This window comes from Cyprinus carpio, chromosome B12 (genome assembly GCF_018340385.1).
Source record: "Cyprinus carpio isolate SPL01 chromosome B12, ASM1834038v1, whole genome shotgun sequence".
NCBI classification, from domain to species: domain Eukaryota; kingdom Metazoa; phylum Chordata; class Actinopteri; order Cypriniformes; family Cyprinidae; genus Cyprinus; species Cyprinus carpio.
Window position 1 is genome coordinate 26261285 of NC_056608.1, and position 24671 is coordinate 26285955.

General features: G+C 36.7%; 1 protein-coding gene across 1 annotated transcript in view; it reads right to left on the reverse strand.

The window, feature by feature from the left end:
- The window catches only part of LOC109097233 (disks large homolog 5-like), a 39254-nt gene that overhangs the window by 13369 nt on the left and 1214 nt on the right, over nucleotides 1-24671 (reverse strand). The window contains 22 exon segments of the mRNA XM_042734869.1: nucleotides 143-220; nucleotides 588-747; nucleotides 823-903; nucleotides 1725-1901; nucleotides 1943-2059; nucleotides 2940-3036; nucleotides 4356-4825; nucleotides 4828-5206; nucleotides 6184-6225; nucleotides 7306-7412; nucleotides 7508-7683; nucleotides 7767-7894; nucleotides 7973-8105; nucleotides 10759-10884; nucleotides 11180-11364; nucleotides 11599-11829; nucleotides 13030-13354; nucleotides 14441-14700; nucleotides 17031-17214; nucleotides 17813-17956; nucleotides 19187-19357; nucleotides 20654-20705. Coding sequence (XP_042590803.1) covers nucleotides 143-220; nucleotides 588-747; nucleotides 823-903; nucleotides 1725-1901; nucleotides 1943-2059; nucleotides 2940-3036; nucleotides 4356-4825; nucleotides 4828-5206; nucleotides 6184-6225; nucleotides 7306-7412; nucleotides 7508-7683; nucleotides 7767-7894; nucleotides 7973-8105; nucleotides 10759-10884; nucleotides 11180-11364; nucleotides 11599-11829; nucleotides 13030-13354; nucleotides 14441-14700; nucleotides 17031-17214; nucleotides 17813-17956; nucleotides 19187-19357; nucleotides 20654-20705 — 3823 coding nt within the window.

The following is a 24671-nucleotide window of genomic DNA, read 5'->3' on the forward strand; positions in this document are numbered from 1 at the left end:
TATAATGTGTGAGCCCCAACACTTCAAATAACAGCACGTCACAGATGCTTTCTAAATATTAATTCAATTTATTCATAATAGATCAAAGAAAATCCCTTGAACAGGAATTTTTTTTTTTGCTCTCATTGCACAGTGAACAAACCTCAGGGTCCGTAAAGAGGCAAACCACGACCTCTGAGCTCGAGAAAGCTTCAGGTAAGACCTGTTACGCAACGAGCATCTGGAGCAGGAAGGAGAACACAGAGAGAAATGGGGCAGAAGAGCAGACAGACTAGAACGGAGAATACAGAGTCAAGCAGGTCTGAGCTAAATAAACTACGAGAGGAAGAAGAGGAGGACGAGAACAGCACAAACTACTGAATGCAAGATGAAGACAAAGGCATATTTACTCAGCCTCATGTTATTATAAACCCATATGAATATGTTACGAACGTCAAACTCGGAGCTTCAGTAAATGGTTATGAATTTGAGTCTGTTCCTCACATAAAGCATTTCTTTCTGTGTTGCATGGAAAAATATTAGCACAGGTTTGGACCATTAAGAGGGTGAGTAAATGATGACAGAGGGTTAAATTTTGATATTTCTACCTGTCCCTCCTCCTGTCTATTGGCACAGGACTGACTGACAGCCTTGTCTGGGCGGAGATGGAGCCCTGTGATTGGCTGCTGCTGAAGGAGGCGGCGTCCAGAGGAGAGAGGGGCGGAGTTATCAGACTGGGGCTGCTGCAGTCCGAGTGAGACAGAGATCCTGAAACACACAATGTGTACAGTTATTGGTACATCATCACTCTCGTAACCGCACAGGAAGTAGAGAGATCAGCACCTCTGTCAGAGCCGTGAGCGGATCGCGCGTAACGAGGGGTGGAGGGAATCTTAATGCGCTGCTCGCGGTACTGAGACAAACCTACGGACACAAACACAAACTCCTTATCAATCACAGGTCACAGGCTTCGTTTAGATCACCAGTTAAGATGTTCACTGCTGTGTGTGTGCACTTGGATGGGTTACATGCACAGCACAAATCACTCACAACAGATTTTAAATTAAAAACAGGGATGCAAACTCATCAGGGTGCAAAAGGTGACAAAGTTGCAAACCCACTCATGGGGCATGCTTATAATAATAATAATAATAATAATAATAATAATAATAATAATAATAATAAAAGGAATAAATAATCATTAAACCAATAAATGAATATATTATTGTAATAGTATTGCATTGTAAAATAAAAAAAAATAATAATATTAATAATATATTTTTGAATTTGTATAATTTGATAAAATGATAATAATTATAATTTACTAAACAACATTATTATTATTATTATTATTTACTTAAATTATTAAAAATACACCAATAAAGAAATGATTACTATTATTATTATTATAGTATTACTATAGCACTGTAAAACATAAAAATAAGTATTTTATATAATAATAATAATAATAATAATAACAATAATAATCATCATCAATTTTATTTTACCAAAAAAAAAAAAATAACTGTATAGCCATCTACTATTTTTTTTTGCTTTCAAACTATTTTTTTTTGATTTTGTAACATTAAACCATAGAGATTGTATTGTTGCGGAAAAATGCAGGGACACCTTACAGTTTCTCAAGTGCTGATAAGTGGCAATTAGTGCATGTTATGCTCACTATAGAGCATCATCAAATAACAGTGAGTGTAGTGTGAGAGAGCACTGCTGGTGTGAGGACAGACCCTGTCTGGCGCTGGAGGGCAGGGAGTTGGTGTTGTGCTGAACCGAACCGCGAGAGCCGTCGAAGAGCTCACCGGAGCGCTTGTGGTTGAGATCCACACTCCATCGGCCCTGATGCTGCGGACTGAAGAGAGCAGACAGAGAGTCAGAACAGACGCCATACATCAGTGTGTGAGTGTGTGTGTGTGTGTGTGTGTGTGAAGAGAGCAGACAGAGTCATGTGCTGGGACTGAAGCAGAGCTGGTGGTTTTGACGCAGTGACTCCAGGCCGTGTACACCGGGTTCCTCATCACTGCGGTCACAGCGGGGTATGGAGACAGCGTTCTGGGAGCCGTGTCTAGACACACACAAATACACCGAAACACACAAAGAAAGATAATAATTTTAACATACACAAGCATCATGCAAAACAAGTTGCATTTACAAATGTATTGTTTTAACTTGTTTTAAAAAGTCATACAAAGGAAATCAATAGATTTCACTGAATAGAAAACAGCATGAACATCTACTTTTGTGTTAGGGATGCACCGAATGTTGGTGTTGTCAACAAAAAAAGAAGCGCTGAGGTCATCCTGGGGGTTTCCGCCAAAATAAAAGCTCCATCAACATTCATAAATGTTTTAGTATTGTAATTTTACTGTTGTTCTGTAAAATCAAAAGTAAGACAATAATAACGATGATAATAACTACAGCTATATTAATACATTTATTATAACATTCACACAGTGTTCAAATCTGTAATAGATTTGTATTTGTGGGATCTGAAATATTTTAAAAGAATTATCTTCTGCTCAGCAAGGCTGTATTTATTTGTACAGTAAAAGAAATATATGCCTGATTAAAGAACAGGGTCTCAAAAATTACCAATTTATTATTTTTTTTTTTTACTTACATATTAATTTTAAGTTAAATTGTGTTTTGTTGGTATAATGTCTGCTAGAATGTTTAGTGTTAATTAAATATTTTTAAATTGTTGTTTTGTAATTGATTTTTACTGTACCGACAGAACAGTAAAAAGCAAAATGTGGGTATTTTATTAATACAATGGTGAAAAAAATTGGCAAAATACGTGGGGGGCAAAACATTAAAAGCCTTCGGCCCAGTGTTTCATTTAGTTTGGCTTCGGCCAAGAATTTTCATTTCAGTGCATCCCTATTCTGTGTTATACATTTTAATTTTTTTGATTCTATCAACTAACATAACTGTGTCAAACTCACGTGCTTGAACAGGCGAGAAGCTGTGACGGTTTGAACGGAAAGGAGAAAACCGGACCAGATCCACAGGTTCAGGAGACTGTTCATCGTGAGAGAAGCTCTGCAGCAGAGGAAACAGATTGAATGTTATAAACACGGTTGCTTCTGAATTACAGGTACAGCATCAGTTAGGAGTCGCACAGATCAGTTGGATATTATGATATATTAAGTAATTTTTTAAATGTGAATTTAATAATAATAATAATAATAATAACTACTGATTTAAGTAACTGAAATAAGAAATATTTTGAATACTAATAAAATAAATATTTTGAATAATAAAAAAATTAAATATTAAAATATTTAATATTTTGTTAAATAACTTTCATTATTGATATTTATTATTTAAAAGGTTTCTCAGCAGCAGAAGTCGTCACAGTTGGGTAAACCTCAACAGCAGCGAATAGGAGAGTACCACAAATACATTTTTTTGCATTCCCATTTGCTCAAATAGCAAAAGGAAAAACTCCACGATAGTGTTTTAATGACTTTCAATAAAATAAAAAAACTTTAGAAACTGCATTAAAAACACCCTCGCATTAGTGTTAACTAGTTTTTTTAATAATTTGATGCGAAGGTAATCTAACACAAAGAATAGTGTTATAAATGTAAACACATTGCATTAGAAACAACTTTCGAGGATTTACCGATGAACTTTTCAGTCTTATGTAAACACATTTTTAAAAAAATACAAATATAAAAAACTTTTGAGGATTTTGAAAAGGGTCCAAATTATTATTATTGTTGTAATCCAAAATATTTGTATTTAATACTGAAATTATAAAAAAAGAAACAAATCAATAAAGAATATTAATTATTAAAATATATTACTACTGCAATAAAAATGTGTATTTAATAATACTACTACTACTCATAATAGTTACTATTATAATTAGTACTATTATTATTGTTGTTGTTATTGATATTTATAATTTTAATAACAATAAATAATCATAATAATAATAATAAAATAAAAAGCGTGACTAATAATAATAATAATAATTATTACAATTATTCTCAAATTTTGTTCAAACCAATAGTTTAATGCTTAATGTAATTCTAAAAATTAAACAGATCAATTAAAGAAATATACTGCTACTGAAATAATATTGTTGTACTACAAAAAAATCATAAGTTATTTTTGTTATAAGTTTAAATAATAATAATAATAATTAATGATAAAAATAATTATTTAATTTTACAGAACATTAGTAAAATTACAATCTTAATATTTCTGGCTGTTATTTATTTAAAGCTTTGTCTAGTAGTTGTGGATCACTTGGCTTCAGGTGTGTTTGTTTCGATGTGGTGACAGCAGGAGGAAAAGCTCTGATAAAGTGCGCAGTGGTAAAGTCTACAGGTGTGTTTAAGGCGCAGTACCTGTGGAAACGGCATCTTAAGCGGCGTGAGGCTGCGGCGCTGAGCGGGTGCAGAGTTTGGTCTCCTCACCTCCAGTTCATCTGAACCCTGTCCGGACACCTCCTCCGCAAACGACCCCCCAGCGCCGCCAGAGCCCGGTCTCTGAAGCACGTTCCCGTTGCGGTCTCGGCTTTCAAACTCAGGACTGTGTTTGTCTGTGGGCGTGGTCTGAATGGGCGTGGCCGGGGGAGACCCGGTGGTGATGGTCGAATCGGAGGCGGAGCTTCCCTGCGGCTTGTGTTTGAACTTGAAGGAGTCGCTGCGTTTGGGCGGGTCGGGCGGGATCTGCGGCGCCGTCTCCGTCCAGGAGCTCTGCGGGGAATGTTTGGGCATCTGGGACAGACTGAGGTAGTCCAGCTTGGAGGGCGTCTCTGGACGCTTGAACATGTCTGCGTCGAATATCGACTTCCGCTTCTTTGGGGTCTTAAAATAGAGAGCGGTGGGATGCTGTCGGTTGTTGTCATTGCAACCGCTACCATTTTGGGCCAAGTGCCGCTGCTTTGCTTCTGCGGGATGTATCGTCTCTCCTGACTCATCTCCACGGTGATGCAGTCGCCGGGGGAAACGGGGTGAAAGGTGAGGGGTCGTTTGGAGGTGGGATGCGGGCAGATCTCATGATACGGCTCTGAGCGATACAGCGTCCCGCGCTGACCGCGCTCGCCCTCCACGTCACGCGTGGGGCTGTACATGTCTTTATGGGTGGCCTGCTTCCGGCAGGACCTCAGCTGATCCGCTGACTTCCCATTAGAGCTTCGTTCACAGTCACGCTGGCTCTCAGCGATGCTCTGACCCGACAGACTCTGGGGGAAAAACTGGGATAGGATAACAGAGTAAGCTGTAGTGATAGTGGAACGGATCGTAGTTGATTTGTGATCGATCTTTCGAATGCATCACGATTCTCTCTGGAATCGATTCTGAGCTTAAATTTTAACAGCAGATGGCGCTCTAATCTAGTTTTTATCCACACACTCAAACACTCATGAAGAAGTGCTGAAGAGCGCTTGTGCGTTCGGTCGAGTCTGTAATTTCACCTCGGCTCAGAAAGCTGTTATGAGGCGAGATTAATGTACACATAGCCCAATGTGAACACCCTTGTAATGCACTTTTCGAATTTTATGAACGATTATTTTAGGTTCGAGTGTGTTTAAGGATTTGGAGACAAGAATAGTACGGCTGTTTCTAAAACATGAGCGCCATCTGCTGTTCAAAACTAAGCTCAGAATCGACTCAAGAAAGAATCGCGATTGCGATGAAGATCTCAGAATTAATGCTGAATCATTTCTTGATTCGTGATTCATCCATTTATTTTCCCATCTCTAATCTGTGATCCGTACGGAGCAAGCCCCACAGTTCGGTCCGCATGTGATCCACGGATTAATTGCAAAATTTAATCATAATAGAGTGAAAGTTTATCAATTACACATAAGCGATTTTAAACCATTCCAGCGAAAGAAAAGGCGAAATGGAACTCGGTTCCTTACTCGCGCGTTGTTTTCTGTGTTTACAGACGCATACGCAGAGAGGCGTGTTTGACTGCGAACACCGAACTGAACCATCTTTTGTATCTCATTCACTCCATGAGACGCATATACAGACGCATACACACATAAAATCATGACAAAACACCGATCTCGACAATCAATCTGGTAAAAGCAGTCAGTTATGTCTTAAGTGAACTAGAACAGCTGAGAGGAAATCAGATGTGTATCATTATACTGGATCCGTGCTTCAGGTCTTAAAGGGACAGCAGCCTCATTAAAAAGGAAATAGACAATCAATAATGCTTCACCTTCAGGAGGGATAGAGTTAAGGAGTATATAGAAAGCGTGTGCTGTGGATTCTCCGCATTAGATTATTGATTTGTTTTACTGATTTGTTATGCCTTTCAGTGTGGAGTTTAAATTAGTCTTTAGTTTTTATATATTTGGATTTGCTTTTTTTTGTTACACGAACATTACAAACTATGATATGAAGGAAAAAAGTATATGAAATTAATAAAAGGCAGAAAGCTTTGTACTTTAATTGTTTCTGTATATAAAAAGATTGTGTACTTTTAAATTCTTCAATGACAGAACATCCCATGAAGCACTGCCATGAAAAATAATGCAAAACATAAAGCAGGCATGTGATCAAAATGACAAGATCCCATGAAGCACTGCCATGAAAAATAATGCAAAACATAAAGCAGGCATATTCATTATTATTATGAGGAGAAACAATAATAGTAATTATAATCATCATCATATTATTATTATTATGCAAAGTATTATATTTAAATAATAAAACATATAATATAAAAATAATAATTATTATTTATTCAAAAAATATTATTATATATTATTTAAATTATATAAATTAATCATATCAATAAAAAGCATATTACTATTGCAATGCTGTTCTTTTGTAAAATAAAGAAGTGTTTTTTTTATGGAACAATAGTAAAATTATTTTTTTTTGTTTTATAATGTTGTGTTTTTTTTGTGTTTATTTAGTAAATGTTAATTTTTTTAAATTTTATGTGTTAAATTAAAGGTTTATTTATAAGTGGATTTATTTTTGATTATAATTTCTGGTTTGGGTTGATGGTTTGTTAAATTTAAACAGATTTATAAATAATTCTCATTTCAAATTTATGCCAGCCAGGTTTTTCCCTAGATTGATTGCAAGTTCAAGATTTATGCAATTCAAGTAAAAAAAAAAAAAAAAAAAAAAAAAACATAAAAATGTACAAGCACTGAAAAAGAAAATCACATCCCTGACAAAACTATCCACAATAAGTTATTATTTATGAATAGAAAAAAATGCAAGTTTAAAGAAAAGTACATTTTAAATCAATTACATCACTATCAGCCAATCAGAGATTCCTGGAGAACTGGTGCTGATGAAAAGAAAAGCACACGAGTCGACTCACATTGTGAAGTTGATAGGCGGGTCGCAGGGAACCGTCTCTGGCCGCGGGACAGCCAGGAGAAAACAGACGACACACACACACGCCGCTCTCCAACCCAACGCCACAATCTGAAATACAGACAGACAGAGAGAGAGAGAGAGAGATGTATAATAGAGATGAGGATCTGCCGGACGTCCTGGAAGACAAAGACCCTCGATCTGACCTTTATGTCCCGCCAGCGTCAGATGAACAGAAGTGACCATCCGTCCTCCTTCCAGAGACTTCTCCTGGCACACCATGGTGATGACTCCGCCCCCGCTGAACACCGCCTTTATGACCTGCTTCCTGTCCTTATTGGCCAGATCCACGTCATTTATCTTCAACAACCAATCATTCACTCTGCCATAAGAACAATAATAATTATAATTAGAACTCAGAACTCAGCCGTTTCACAGGAGACACTGAAAGCCGAGTCCGCCTACCTCAACCTTCCCTCCGCGACACTTCCTTTGTCCACCTTGCTCACGAATATCCCATAATCCCCGGGTAGATACGGGTCGCTCACTCCCTCGGCAATATCAAAACCCAGAGCGCTCAAATCCACGTGGTCCTGTACGTCAGATCAGAGACGGTGAGGTGCTGAACTCATTTGGAGGTTGGTCACAGCTGTGATGACTCGATTACGTACCGTACTCCTCTCAAACTCCACCGTCTCTGTCTCCCACTCCAGAGAGTCCGTATCGATGGCAGAGTCGTGGGAATTGTGGGCCATCAGCTGGCGGAAACGCGCCTCCTTCTCCAGCTGCTCCTCCATGCATTCCCTGAACACACATTTTAGGAAAATTCACCCAACTTTTGTCATCATTTACCTCAACGGCTCTGAGAACGATTCATGATTCATTCTTTAAAAGAATCAGAGTCATTTGTTTGGGAATCAAACTATTTTGATCGCACTTGTTAGTTTCTTTTGTCATGGTGTTGTAGATTTAAAGATTTAAATAAAAGACCATTTTCAATCTGGTTTCCGACCGCATCACAGCACAGAGACAGCGCTCTTTAATATAATAAATGTAACCCTGGACCACAAAAACTGTCAGTTTTTCAAAATTGAGATTTGTGCATTATCTCAAACCTCAATAAATAATCTCTCCATTGATGTGTGGTTTGTTAGGAGGACAATATTTGATCTGAGATACAAACTATTTGAAAAACTGGGGAATCGAGGGTGCCAAAAAAAATCTAAATATTAGGAGGAAAAAATAATCTTTAAAGTTGTCCAAATTAAATTCTTAGCAATGCATATTACTAATCAAAAATTAAGTTTTAATATATTTATGGTAGGAACTTTACAAAATATCTTCATGGAACACGATCTTTACTTAATATCCTAATGAAAAATCGATATTCACTTAAATTCTGATTCTGGCAAAATATCAGTGCTGGTATTATTAGATCTCAGTGCTGCGTTTGTCACTGTCGATCATAACATACTTCCAGAGAGACTGGAATGGAAAATGGGTCAGGCTGGCCGGGACGGGGATCAATTTTCGAACTGGGTCAGGCTTTCTGGGATGGTACTCAAATGGTTCAGGTCTTACTTAGAAGTAGGGTTGGGAATCGATAGAAATTTTCTGGCTCCGGTTCCGGTTCCGATTCTGGTTCCATTAAAATCAAGGAAAAAAAAGCGCACAATAGGTCAAATACCTCAATACCTAGGTTTATTACTCCTACTTTCAAGTAATTTAAAGGTTGTCAATGTCAAAATTCAACATATATAGTACAGTATCTACAAATTTTTCTGGATTTCCGATTACCATTTTAAATAAACTATTATGGTTTTTTTTACTATTTTACCTTAACTGAATGTAGTGTTGCTGGAAGGTAGTACAGTATGTTGACGTAATGAATAGTCCATCATCAGCATGTGTCGCTTCAAAGTTGATGTTTTTACACTATCCCCCCCCCCCCCCCCCCCCCCCAGTTAACATTTTGGTTTTCAAGCCAGGAACTAAGGCTTGGCCAAATCAGGGGACGCCATTGAGGGTCTGAAGACACTTGTTCATTTCCTAAAGTGTAATGATACAATAAAAGCGTGTTTTTATTGGGTAAAAACGTTATCTCGGTGCCTGTGAGTTACACCATGTATACACACTCGCCACTTGAAAGACCCTACGTTTTACAAATAATAATGCAGTCAGGAGATGCTGTGAGGATTGTGAATGAGTGGTTTCCACTATTTTTTTACATTGCATTAGAAATGTCCATGAAACAAAGAACTATTTTCTATCACTTTGTTTAGCACTCTTGAAATGAGCTGTAACACTAAATAATCGTAACCCTCACAACACATAACAATAGCAGGTGTCGCTGAGTTTTATTTAGTGGTCCAAGTTAAATGATCAGTATTGTATATTAATGGACAATATTGGGACAAATATGATGATAATTTAGTGGCGGACGGTTTGTGCTGCACGCTGCGGGTACATGTACAGGTCAGACAAAACAACACTGCCACAAGTTACAAAGGGGCGTGAGTGCAGTACAGTCGTAGGAAACATGTAGTTAGGCAGTTAAAAGACATGGACACGCGTGCGGCGCGAGTCTTTGTGTGGAGTCGTGCCGTCATTAGCGAGGAACTCTACTTAGAAAAATGTGCGTGTGTCAGCGTAATTATTTTTAAAAGAGAGATGGCAGGGTGGACGTTTCTGTATATTTGGTTTGTGACATCCTTTACGGGAAAAAGCGTACTTATTGCTAATCTAATCAGAAAACACCAGCAGCAAGACTGACTCTCACAGCGCTTGGTCACGTGCAGCGCACCAGAAACCTGGTTTTTGGAACCGAAACTTAGAAATTGCTCAAGGTTGCCGGTTCTTTCAAAACAGGACGAGTGCACCGCTTGTCTGAATATGAGAGAACCAGTTCTCGTGTCAATAAGAACCGGTTCTCGGTTCCCAACCCTACTTAGAAGGGAGAGGTGATTATGTGAGATTAAGTGGACGTTCATGACATGTGGTGTCTCTTGCACCGTCTTGTTTAGCCTGTATACTGCTCACCCCCACTGTATATGCTACTACTAAGTCAAATAATGAGAAAGAACAAAATTTCCTATCAAAGCTATGCATTGAAGGTGGGGGGGGGGGTGAATGACCAGTGCTCTTTTCCACCCTCAATACCGCGACTAACGTGAGACCCTTACGTGAGGTCAGGCACCGAATCCCAAACTGCAACCCTGTGTGTGCACTTGGATGGGTTAGATGCAGAGCACAAATTCCGGGTATGGGTCACCATACTTGGCCACGTCACTTCATTTATTTATTAATTAATGCACTGCAGAAAAATTTCTCAGAGTATTCACGAATCATTACCAGAACTGAACATCATCACAACAATTTGCTAGATGCACATACTGTCGTCAGTCCCTGATGTGATCGTGTGTGTTTTGATATTAGCATGTGTTTTACTGAGACTCACTTGAGCTCCTTCAGCTCTCGCACCGCGTCGTTCTTCTGTTTGCGCAGGTCGTCCAGGTTTCTCAGAGCGTCGGCGAGATCGCTCACGGCCCGGTCCCTCTCGCGACGCAGGTTATCACACAACGTCCTGACACACGAACACAGTTAATATACAATTCTGATTATTGTTTCATAGGACTTGATGAACACTACTCGGCTTGTTTTATGGAGCTAAAATAGTCTCAAAATTAATGCATTTACACATGCAAGATTATTCAATGTGTAAGATAATTCACATTCACAAAATACAGTTTGCAAAAGATATGGAGCTGTATTTTTAAACTTTTGTTTTGATGCTTTGATGCTCTGTTTTGATGCTCGTCTTTGACTCATGTATAACAGAATCAGAGGTATTACAGGACGTTGTCATTGCGTTTATTCACCGTATGCTCTCTCTTTCTGCTACGATCTTGTCTCTCTCCTGGAAGGCCCAGTCTCTGCGGCACTTGGCAACTTCTGCCTCCTGCACAGACTCCTGGAGCTCCTCCGAAACGGCCTCGCACTGCTTCCTAAGCACCTCCAGCTCCTTACTGACACGCTCCATGTCCAGCGTCGCGCTGTCCTGCTTCTGCAGGGAGACAAATGAGACTAAATAAGACCCCTAACGCACGTACAGTGGGGGCCAAAATGTCAAAAATAATGTCATAAATAGATTTTCTTTATCATTAACTTCTATTAACTAAATTAAATCAACATTTGGTGTGAGCATCCTTTGTGTTTAAAGCAGCTTTTGCCCTCGGTGCACTTGCGCAGAGTTTTTGCACAGATCATTTTGGTGGCCACTGTATATGAGTCACTGTACCTGTCTGGCCTGATAATACTCTCTCAGGAGCTGGTCTCTCTGGATGATGGCCTCTGTTCGCTCTTTACGGGCCACGTCGCGCTCCTCTCGCACCATCTCGATGTCCTTACAGGCCTGGCTCAGCTCCTTCTGCGTCTCGGCCTTGTCCTGCACCTCGTGACAGTATTTCTCCAGCAGCTCGTTCTTCTCTCGGATCGCACGGTCCCGGTCCAGCAGAGCCGAGTTCAGCTCCTGCACACAACGCAACAAACCACCAATAAGAGGTTATTTGGTATTGTTAGTTCACCTCAAACTCATAACCCTAAATATAAGCAATAAGGTTATTTGTTATTTTTTGTTGTTAGTTCACCTCAAACTAATAACCCTAAATATAAGCAATAGCGACAGTGATTACTACTTCCATTGATGTGTGGTTTGTTAGGAGGACAATATTTGTCTGAGATACAACTATTTGAAAATCTGGAATCTGAGGGAGCAAAAAAATCTAAACATTGAGAAAATCATCTTTAAAGTTGTTCAAATGAAGTTCTTAGCAATGCATATTTACTAATCAACAATTAAGTTTTGATATTTGTGCTACGAAATTTTACAAAATATCTTCATGAAACATGATCTTAACTTAATATCCTAATGATTTTTGGCATAAAAGAGAAATCTATAATTTTGACCCATACAATGTTTTTTTGTCTATTGCTACAAATATACCCCAGAGACTTAAGACTCACATATACAACTGAGATTAAATAATTTAATCAAATCAGTTTAACATCATATATCATGTTTAATAAATTAGTTATCTAGATTAATACCAAGAAATATTTTTTACATTTCTTAATGAAATTACAAAAAAAATATAAATAGCATAATTTAAATAAATGTTTATTTAGTTAATCGAATTAATATTTTATTTATAAATATTAATTAACTAAAAACATTCGCTTTCAGTGCTATACATTAATTTTGCTATATTTCATAATTTGTTATATTTTGTTTAATATTTTATAAAAATACTTAGCAGTACTTAATATGAAAATATTTAATTAATTTAATTAAAAATGATATAAATAACAACTTAAAGAACTGAAATATATCCAAATTTATTTTTTATATTTACAATATTATTTATTTATTGAAATATGCCTTAGTTATTTAGATTAAAAATAATTAAATATTTTAAAATCAAAAAAGTTATTTTGTTAAAAATTGATAAAAAAAATAAAATAAACAAATGACACACATGGACTTCTGATTGAACACGTTTGTCTGCGAGTCTTTTGAATCAAATCTACTAAACGAACATTTTTTTGAATCACATGGATCGGAATCGAATCACAATTCAAGGAGAGCATGTTTGATTATTGCCTGCTCTACAAAAGATTATTCTCAAACATTTTCATATTGACGGTGGTCTTCAGTAGTTGCACGCATCACCTGTCTGAGAGCCTCCATCTCCTCGCCGGCGACCCTCCTCTCGCTAGACCTGTTCTTGAGTTTGGCTTCAGCCACATCCAGTCCGGTCTGGAGTTTATCCACCTCCTTGATGACCTGATCTCTCTCGCTCATGATCAGCCTGTATTCGTTTAGCACCGAGTCTCTCTCCTCCTTCAGCTTCTCGGCGTCCTTCACGGCCTTCAGCTGCAGGGTCTTATAGCGCGTGTCTTCTGCAGTGTTCTCCATCTGCAGCCGATCGGTTTCTCTCTGCAGCTCCTCGTTCCGAGCGGACGCCTTATTCAGCTCCTGCTGGAGACCCTCGAACCTGAAAGAGACCGAAGTGTCATCCTAAAACTCTTTTCACACTGAACGTGAAAATCTGGCGTGAATGTGTGGCACGATGACGCTTTTGAATTGAAACAATAGATCCCTATGGGGCTATTCACACTATGCAGCTCATGATATTTTTAGAACAACACAGAATGTTTATGACAAATGAGAAACAGGGGTCACGTTCAATCCATTATAAAACATTCAATAAAAATACACTTTAGATCTAAATCGGAAGTTATTACAAACACTCGATGAGGGTTTAAAGTGCGTCCTCTATTTATGTTCTTGTAAGCATTTTAGAGAGGTTCTGTTTCTGGTGTGGACCAAGCTTTATTTACTTTAATTAAATGCTGTATATTGAGCAGTGGACCTTAATACGAGATTCATATCTGAGGGAAAATGATTCTTGTTTGGCGCCACCTAGTGTGCAGGCGTGAATTAGCAGAAGGAGATCGGTGTTCGCTGTCAAATAAAACATTTAAAATTTTGAATATTAGTCGAATTTAAAATAAAAATCCACATTGGAGAGCAAAAACATTGCATTTGAATTTTAGGTGTGCGTGTGTTTAGAAAGTGTTTAGAAAGCCATGTAAGATTAATGCAACTTCAATTAAAAAAAAAAAAAAACGTCTTGAGACTTTATGCCATTTTTTTCCTCATCCCACTGCAACTCATGTTTTTAAATGAAAAAGTATTCTTTGTGATTGGTTTTCGGCTCATTGTATCAAACTATACATACATACATGATGCTGTTTTGTTTATAATTGTTTAAGAAATTTACTTAATAGTTTATAAACATTATTTTAAACACTATGCATGTTTTTCGAAGATAGTCGTTTTGTTTTATTTTTTTGATTTGAAGTGAGTTGGTTTTGTTATATTTTGCTTGAGGCGCCCTCTTGTGGCCTTAAGAGAGAATCCAAAAGCTTTTTTCCCCCCAAACTGAAATTATGCCTTTTATATTGTAATATATTTCGATATTGATCGTTAATAGTTAAAGTACAAAATTCAAATTAGATTTCCAGCCATTTTTACAGCGCTGATCTGGAAAGCAGTATGTAGGGTGTGAGAGGAGCACCTCCTGACGGAGCCGCTGTACTGCTGCTGGAAGTGTAGAGCCGAGTCTCTCTGCTTCAGCAGAACGTCCAGCTGTTTCTGCAGACGCCGGTTCTCCTCCTCCATCTGCTCCAGGCGGCTCAGATCGGCGTTGTGGCTCGCCGATTTCTCGTTGTATCGCATCCTCAGGGCGTCGTACTCTTTCTTCATCCCCTCCAGCTTGTTTAAAGCCGTATCGTAAAGCTTATTCAGCAGTTCAGAGGAGCCGTTCTCCCTCATGACCTACAGAGAGAAATAAAATGAAACTTGATCTATGGGTTGAGTTAATATGGAGTGTGAGTAAGCAGCGTGTTGAGTGAGTATGGGTGAGGGGGTGTAGCATTGAGTTGAAATAAAACATGTACGGCATTTAACTATAAAGCAGCATCACACCAGCGGATGGCACCGAGGTCTAATGAGTCCACTTGAGTCACTAGTATTTGGACTCGAGTCCGACTCGAGGGACTCCATTCTCTGGACTCGTGACTCGACTTGGACTCGCAGACTGATGACTCGTACTTGGACTCGGACTCGAGGATATATAAAATCGGACTTGAGCATTCATCACGTTGTTTTTGACTAAATATGTTATTAAAAAAGGATTACATAAGGTGTTACACTTTTTTCCTGTTTCGTGCCCAAGACCGCCGGGATCTATTTTTTCCCCTCACAGACACTGCTACCGCTCGCTCTCTTTGCTTGACAACACACTCACTGACGTCACTCACTTTACGCTCGTGCATGTCAGATCAGATTATATGATTTTTTTTTGCCTGTTGCGATAGTCCACTCTGTCAGATGGATGACGCAATTTTGACTCCTAAAAATCCTGTGGTGTCCTGAACAGAAACATGTCAGACTAACGTTACACGTTGCTTTCTGACCATTTCCGCGTGCCGTCACACACACACACACACACACACACATTCACTTGAACACATACAAACGCACTCACGCTAAAACACTCGGTCCCACTCACACACAAACGCGCTCTTCTCTCTCTCTCTCGCTCTCTCTCTCTCATCTCTCTCTCTCACTCTCTCGGCATATCGTGCCTTGATTTTTACGTTTTAAGTATCTTTAAAATACAGTGGTCCTGTAAAATGCACGTTTCTTTTTTCGCTGAGTGTATTTCTGTAATACAGTGTTAAAGGATTAGTTCACACAAAAATGAAAGAAATGTTTTCCTTAAAAAACATAATTTGCCATCCAGGATATCCATGGCTTTTTTCTTCAGGGGAAAATAAATTATGTTTTTTAAGGAAAACATTTCAGGATGTTTTCTTCATATTAATGGACTTCAATGCCTACCAACTCAATACATTTTATCAGTTCTTTGAAGGTCCCAGAGTGGAGACATGTAGACACTGGGAGCTCGAGACTCGACTCAGACTCGAACTCTGTTAATGGTGACTCGACTTGGACTCGACTCGGACTCTTCTATGGTGACTCGGACTTGGACTCGGACTCGGACTCGTACACTGGGACTCGAGACTCGACTTGGACTCGACAGTTGGTGACTCGACTACAACACTGCACTGAGGTTTAATGAGTCCAAAGAAAACATGTACGGCATTTAACTATAACACAGATTATTAAGAAGGACATCATCTATCCATCATAATTTCATTGTGTTGTATAAGAGATTCTGAAGATCACATTTATAATCACATTTCAATAAATGATCAAGAACATATCAGTGTTATTTTTGTATTATTTATATACTATTATAGTTTTCATTAATATTTTGATATTACCTTTTATTTATACTATTATTTATCTATTTATACTATTTAGGTTTCTTTTACTTGTTTTAATTTTTATTTCAGTTTTAGTTATTTCCAATAAGTAATTGTAGTGCTTTAACTTAAATTTATTAGTTGCATTTATATATCAAAAAATAATATTTATATATTTATTTAAATATGTATTAGTTGTTTGGATTAATATTTCAATATTTAATTAGTTTTAAATAAGTTATTTATAAATTTTTCATTTTTTTTTATTATTGATTTAAATATTATTATTTAAAAAAATCTGTTTCTTTTTTTTTTTTTTTTAATATTTTTTATTTATTTTTTTTAATATTACCATTGAGGTTTCATTCATTTTTATTTGTATCTTAGCTTTTGTTTTAGTTCAGGTTTAGAATAGTTATCATGCTGAAACATTTTTAAACATCTTTAAAATAATGTTTTTATTGCGTTGACAGTTTTTTCTTTTGTTTAATACATTTGGTCCAAGATGATGCTGTATTGGGTCATTCAAGACTCTCCATGATTTTTATTTATTTGTTTTTATTTCATTAGATAGTTATTAACAGGTATCTTTTCTACTCAAACCGGTTTCACAGAGGAACGCAGGAACAGAAACGTTCAAATATCGATTCTGCTCGAAGTGAACCACTCTTCTTTTTTTTTTTCGTTTTTAAACCCTGCTTTATGCAATTGACCAATATCAGTATCGGCCAATAGTTGCTTCTTAAAATCGGTATCGGCCCAAAAAAATCCTATCAGATTATCCCTCTGCTAAAGCTCGTATTCTAGAGTTGTGTGTGCATGTGTGATCTGTACCTGTTGCTGCTGCAGGCGCATGTCTGCCACCTCGCGCTGGTCGCTGTCATGGACAAAGCGCAGCTCGTCGCAGGTCTGCTGAAGCTGTGAGTGCTGCTGCAGCAGCTGAGAGTAGTTCTGCTTCATGGCCTCCATCTCGTCCCGCAGCTGCGTCTGTTCACCGACCGCACGCCCGTGAAGAGTGCTGGGAGACCGAGAGTTAACCAGTGCATCAGTGAACACAACAACAAATTAAGATCAGTTAAATGTGCCAGAAAAAATGATGACATGAGTTCACAAAATGAACATTTGTTGAAAATTAACTTGGATGCTCTGCAGTGAATGGGTGCCGTCAGAATGAGAGTCCAAACAGCTTATAAAAAAGCACTCCAGTCCATCAGTGAACATCTGGAGAAGACGAAAGCTGAAACAAATCCAGCATTAAGTCCATAATCCATAATAACACTTCCTCCAGTGAAAAAGTGCATCTCCTGTTGTCTCTCACATCAAAATCCAGACACATATTTGTTTTGGACTGTTTAAACGCTGCTTGATCTGTGCAGATTTCTCTCCTGATTCACACCAGAACACTTTTTCACTGGAGGAAGTTAACTTGGATGTTAACTTGGATTTTCAAATAAGGGATCCACAAAGACAAATCTCAGCTGATATATGGATCTACAGCCACATCTTATGAGTTTTATACGATTAGAAGAACAAACTACCCTCATAAAAGGTAAAAACGTCCCTCGCTCATCAACTCTAGGTGGAAATATCTCTGTGTATACGGGTAAAGCGCTCACTGGTAGTACTCTGCGTCTCTCACGGCCTCCTCGCATCTCTTCAGGGTTTTGGTGTGCTGGTTCTGCAGAGACTGCAGGTCTGACATGGCCTTCATGCACTGCAGCTTCAGACGCTCGTAATCGTGACCCGGCTTCACACTCGGCCTACACACACACACACACACAGATATACAAACGTCTCACACTGTGCAACAACATTTGGTTCACACACACACAAAAGGGTGGGTTTTTTCAGGCTCGTATCAACATTCAGGTGAAGAATAAAAAGCCTTATTTATGAAACAGCAATGAAAGGAAACACTTAAAGCACTCCCATCTCACGCTCAGATGAGAAAAGATGGACTGTCTAGCAGGGTTACAGTGTTTGAAAGACTGAAACTGGACACAACAAACATCTGAAATCCCCAGTTCAGTAATAAATCTCTTCTACAGTAAGCTGGCTCACATCAGGAGATGAGTTACTACAGCTACACTTACAGCCCAGTGTGAATTTAGTATCATTATATACTTTTATAGTATTTATTTTTACATTTTAAATTTAAAAATGTAGAGTTTTTATTTTTATAATTACACAGTTTTAGCAATTTTGTTATGTTTATAATAAATATTATTGTTAATTTTTATTTCAGTTTTGCATTAATTTTGGTATTGCAACTTAAACTATTTTATTGTAGTTAGCTGCCAAGGCAACATTTCATTTTTTAAGTGGAATTATTTTAATATTTATATTTTTTTTTTAAATTTTTTTTTATTATTTATTATTATAACAACAATAAATTATTTATTGTTTAATTATGTGCATATAACTCTAACAATTAAATAGTACATGTAGTTTATTTGTATTTAATTATTATTAATTGTATGTTTAATTTGTCATGTGGACACCTTAAAAAAAAAATAAAAGTGTAACCTTATTTTTATTTAGTTTTAGTTTTAGTAATATTAGTACTTCAACCTAAACTAAGGTGAAGTTTTTATCTAATATTTTTATATTATTTCATTTATTGTAGTAGTTTTAGTGAACTAAAATTAAAAACCATTAAAATAAAATAATAATAAAAAATATTAAAACCTACTTTTATTTCAGCTGATTTTTGTTAAGGCAAAATTTCTCATTTTTAATTAGTTTAACTTTACGTAGTATAATAACTAAAACTGAAAAATGAATAAAAACTGTATGGACTTACATTTTAAAAAATATATCTTTAAAAAAAATATAATAAATAAATACTAATAAAATTTCTAAATTTTGAAAAGTTTTAACTAAAATTAAAATTAAAACAAAAAATATAAAAATAAATTCAAAATATTAATAAAAAACTACAATAGTATCTCAATGACACTGTAAATGAATGTGAGGTATGTTGAATTCATCTGCAGTCGTCGAAGGTGGTGCCCGGCGAGGAGAGGGCCAGTCGCTTGCGCAGGTCGTCTCGCTCGCGGGTCACCTGTCTGAGCTGCAGGTTCACCGTCTCCAGTTTCTCACTCATCACATGCTTATCCAGGTGAGCAGGAGGAGGTGAGGATGCTGGGAAAGACAGACATGTGTATCAGTGAATAAAATATAATATATTGCACACTATATATGTACTTCTGAAGAGAGGAATGGTAGGCTGTAGGCCAGACATGTCGGGTTCATTAACTTTTGCTTTCAGTTTGAGATTCATACAGATGTTATGAATAAATAATGATTTTATCTGGGCCACTGACGACCCGTCTTACATCCCTCACTGCACAAAACAACAGTTTTAGAGGTTTTAGACGTCTAATGGACAGAAGCGTCTCTCAGCTGGTGTCTGAGTTCGTTCTGTGTTTTTCCAGTCAGTCCCAGATTCCTCTGTTTCGCACCAGTGGGAGGTCAGGAATATGTGCAGCGCTGTAAATCATGCACTACCATTGGGTTTGTGAAGGATGTGTCTTACGCATGCTTTTTTGAGCTCAAGAATACAGTAAAATTGTGAAAAAGTATTACAATTTAAAATAACTGTTTTCTGTGTGAATATGTGTTAAAGTGTAATTTATTTCTGTGATGCGAAGCTGTATTTTCAGCATCATTACTCCAGTCTTCAGTGTCACATGATCTTCAGAAATCATTCTAATATGATGATTTGCTGCTCAAGAAACATTTCTGATTATCATCAATGTTGTAAACAGTTGTGCTGCACAATATTTTTGTGGAAACCATGACACATTTAATTTTTCAGAACTCTCTGATGGATAAAAAGAAAAAAAAACAGCATTTATTGTAAAATCTGAAATCTTTTGTAACATTATAAAAGTCTTTATTAGTGATTTTTTGAACAATTGAATTTGTCCTGCTGGATAAAAGTTTTTTTTTTAAATTACGTGTCCACGTATAATCCTGATTTAGAAAATAATACAAAAGTCCTCCCATAATTTATCATTTCTTAATTTTTTTAACCACAAGGCTATGAAAAAAAATGGGGTAAAAAAAATAAATAAATAGGATTTTTAATGTCCAATTTAATAAAAATTCTAATGTCTGCAGACTGATTAAAAAATACATTTAAATTATATTAAAAAAAATCATATTTATGAGTATGAGTAAATATACATATTTATAATAATAGATTTTCTCAAAAAAAAAAAAAAAGAAGAAGTCTATTTTAAAAGATTTAAAATATTTATTATAATTTTTTTTATTAATATATTTTATCGAAGTATATTTAAAAAGATTTAATTTAATTTTTTAAGCCCCAAAAAATAATAGTTTTATAAAAAAAAAAACAGTTGGACGCAATTTTATGTTTATGTGGGATAATTAGTGTTTAATTTAGCATTTACTGAAACTGAGAGGAATTGAGGGGGCTGATGGGAGATGTTGTGATATCTGAGTCCGACGGCATCGCAGACAGAACGCTGCACGTGGAACCTGAAGCACACAAACAGACATCAGCATTTACTCCAGCCTCAGAGAGCATCTGTGTCTCGGTCTGTGTGCATCAGTCTACACTGAACACGAACACAGGCCTGATCCTCTAAACACGGAGACGCGTGAATCAAGTGCATTGGAACCACGTTAACAATGAAGCGGCCCGGACACGGACGACTCTGTGGGCAGGGAACCTACTGCACGAGACACACCTGTGAGAACGAGCGGACATCTCTACTTCAGCGCAGTCTAAGACACTCAGAGGCTCCAGCTAGTGATTGGGATTGAATGGAGACTCAGTTTCTCTCTCTGTTTATTTGCTCGTCTCTCTTTCCTTTCACTCCAGAGCAGCCCATGTGCTTCAATGATTTATTATTGAAATACAGTTCTTGTCAAAAGTTTAAAAACAGATAGAAAAAACAGCAATACTGTGAAATATTGTTGCAATTCAAAACAACTGGTTTCTATGTGAATTTATTTTAAAATGCAATTTATTTCTGTGATCAAAGCTGAATTTTCAGTGTCACATGATCTTCACAAATCATTCTCATACGCTGATTTGCTGCTCAAGTATTATTGGTGCTATTAATAATGGTTCTTATCAATGTTAAAAACAGTATTGTGTGGAAACATGAATAGAAGGATCAACAGCATTTATTTGAAACAAAATGTTTTACTATCACTTTTGATCTATTTGATTCGTTTTTGTTTTTTATGAGTATTAGTTTTATTTTATATTAAAAAAAATAACATAAACATTCGAATAGAAGTATATAATGCCTTCTGCATAAATTTGAAGCAGCACAATTGTGTTCAACATTGATAATAATCAGAAATGTTTCTTCATATTATTATGATTTCTGAAGATCATGTGACCCTGAAGACTGGAGTAATGATGCTGAAAATACACAGCAATCAATTACATTTTACAATAAATTCACATAGAAAACGGCTATTTGAAATTCTAATAATATTTCACAATTTTACTGTATTCTTGAGCACATATTGCAGCCTTGGTGAGCAGTAGAGATATCATTAAAAACATTTAAAAATCATGTTTCCAAACAATTGACAATTAAATGTAAGCTAGTGGGGTTCAGTGTTGTTTTGGACCCCATTGACTTTCATACTATGGACAAATCATCTTTATAACGTGTGTGTGTGTGTTCTGCAGATGAAAGAACATGATAAATGATCACAGTTTTGACTCCGGAAATACCACAAAATAGTTACTAAAAACCATTCAGTATAATGATTATATCATGGTAAAACCATATGATATCACCAATGCACCATGGAACTTGCAATTATATGTAAGGGATGGTGATGGAAAGAGAAACATGCACTGAAAGTACCGTGAAATAACAAAATAAAGCCTTAAAGGATTAGCAAGCAGCCTTAAGTAAGCATGCTTTAATAATAAAACAAAGAACAAAGTAACACATTAGATGAAATTAAAAAGGGGTTAGTGTATTAGCATTTACACCCCGAAATGTTTGGTCGATTACTTCATATATACAGTGAATCTCAAATCTCATACAGCACCAGATGTTATTTGAACTACTTTCATGAAGCTTAAATCATTCCTTTAAGCCATCAGTCTTGAGAACGGTCTTGTTCATTCATCTTGTGACTTTTACAATCAAATATAATTCAGCTGCAATGTTTTACAACCAAAACAATGCAGAGAACAAGTCAATTAAGACTGTAAAAATATTCTGACTATAATAGAAAACTATCATTCTGGGTGTGTAAGGACAGGAGGTTGTGTGTGTGTGTCTTGACTGACATTAAAACCAGCAAAATACAGACCATAAACCGGACTTCTATTCAATTCTCTCCTATTTACACAGCTGTGAGCCGGACAACGGAAATTTGGACCTGACAGAGAAAAAATATTTGGAGAATGTAGCATTGCATCAGTGTCTCATCAATGGGTGCCGTCAGAATGAGAGTCCAAACAGCTGATAAAAACATCACAATAATCCACAGCACTCCAGTCCATCAGTTCACATCTGGAGAAAATGATGCATGCATTTTAACTTTAAGTTAAAGCTAAGTCCTCTATCTATAATAACACTTCCTCCAGTGAAAAAGTGTTCTGGTCTGAATCAGGAGAGAAATCTGCACAGATCAAGCACTGTTTAAAGAGCTCTAAACAAATATTAGTAAATATAGTAAAAAAAAATAATAATAATTGAACTGACTACTGGAGTGCTGTGGATTACTTGTGGATTATTGTGATGTTTTTATCAGCTGTTTGGACTCTCATTCTGACGGCACCCATTCACTGCAGAGCATCCATTGCTGAGACACTGATGCAATGCTACATTTCTCCAAACCTGATGAAGAAACAAACTCATCTTGGATGGCCTGAGGGTGAGCACATTTTCTACACATTTTCATTTTTGGGTGTTCTATTCTTCTAAACATGTTTTTTTTTTTTTAAACCTGACTCAGGTTCTGTTTTGAAAGGTCTTTACTGCTAAAAATCAATAGAATATTACTTCTGGAGCACGGCAGCTGCACTCTATAGTGCTTTTATATAATTGAGGCAGTCAGCTGGCCTACTACGGACACAATCACTCAGGACCCGATTTTGTTTATAACTGATTGAAGCTCAGTTGATAGAGCCCAGAGTGACGGGACACATCAGCGAGAGAGGAAATGATCAGAGAGTAATAAATTAAGTTAAACAGACCCCCACTGAGGTTTATACTGACGACCATCATAGATCTCCAAGTTGTCTAATTGATCGGCGACGCTCTGTTTAACAGACAGACTGTAAATGACTCTTTCTTTCAGTCTGTCTGGAGCAACATTACTCACATGTGTTTCTGTGTCGTCCAATCAGGTTCCTGTAACACGGGTTTAATGGCTTTCTAGGTAATGTTATTTGATCCAGCTTTAAGCTGTATTATTTTATAGTCTGCGGCTATTCTGGCTTACGGCTCAATCCTTGCACGTCTGATGAGTTTTTCTGGCCGCAGGAATCTTAGAAACATCTGTAACACATTTACTGTACGATGTTTCACGCGGCAGATTTACACAACAGGGTCGGTCGCAGCTTTATAAAGCTTTACGCACCGGCGGTGTCTGTGTTTTCTAGAAGGAAACACATGAGGTGAACATCTCAGCATCTGTCTGACCACATCCAGCGCATCACAGACCACGAAACACACGCCAAACCGCTCTATTCAAAGAATGAACGCTTCTGACGGAGTCAACTAAATATTATATACAACACACAATCCCACACATCACATTTGGCTACAACCCTATTTGACACGTTGAACTGTTTTAAACAATATCATTAACAAATTCATGCATAGTTGTTTATTATGCATGCAGTGTTTATGACTTTATATATCTAGAAACATTTCTGCTAAAAAAACATTTGTTTGCACTTAAAAATTGCAAAACATTAAGGCACCTAAAAAATAAAAACAAACTTACAGATTCATGTAGATAGAATGATAGACAGACAGAAATATAGATATAATAATTAACATGTAAAAATTCAAGTTACATGTGTGCCATATATTATTACATTCATATATGAGCGTCAGATAGACAGACAGACAGACAGACAGATAGATCAAAGTTATTAAAAAGATAGATAAAAGCTATTAATATTCAAAGGTTAATAATATTCAAAATACATGTGTGGAATATATTCATTCATTTATGATAGACAGATAGATAGATAGACGGATAGACAGATAGATAGACAGATGGATGGATGGATAGATGATGGATGATAGATGGATGGATGATAGATGATAGATGGATAGATAGATAGATGGACAGATGGATCGGATGGATAGATGAAAAGTTATCAACTATTTAAAAATACATGTGATGTAGATAGATAGATAGATAGATGGATAGATAGATAGATAACAGATGGATAGATAGATAGATAGATAGATAGATAGGATGGGATGGGATGGATTGGATGGATGG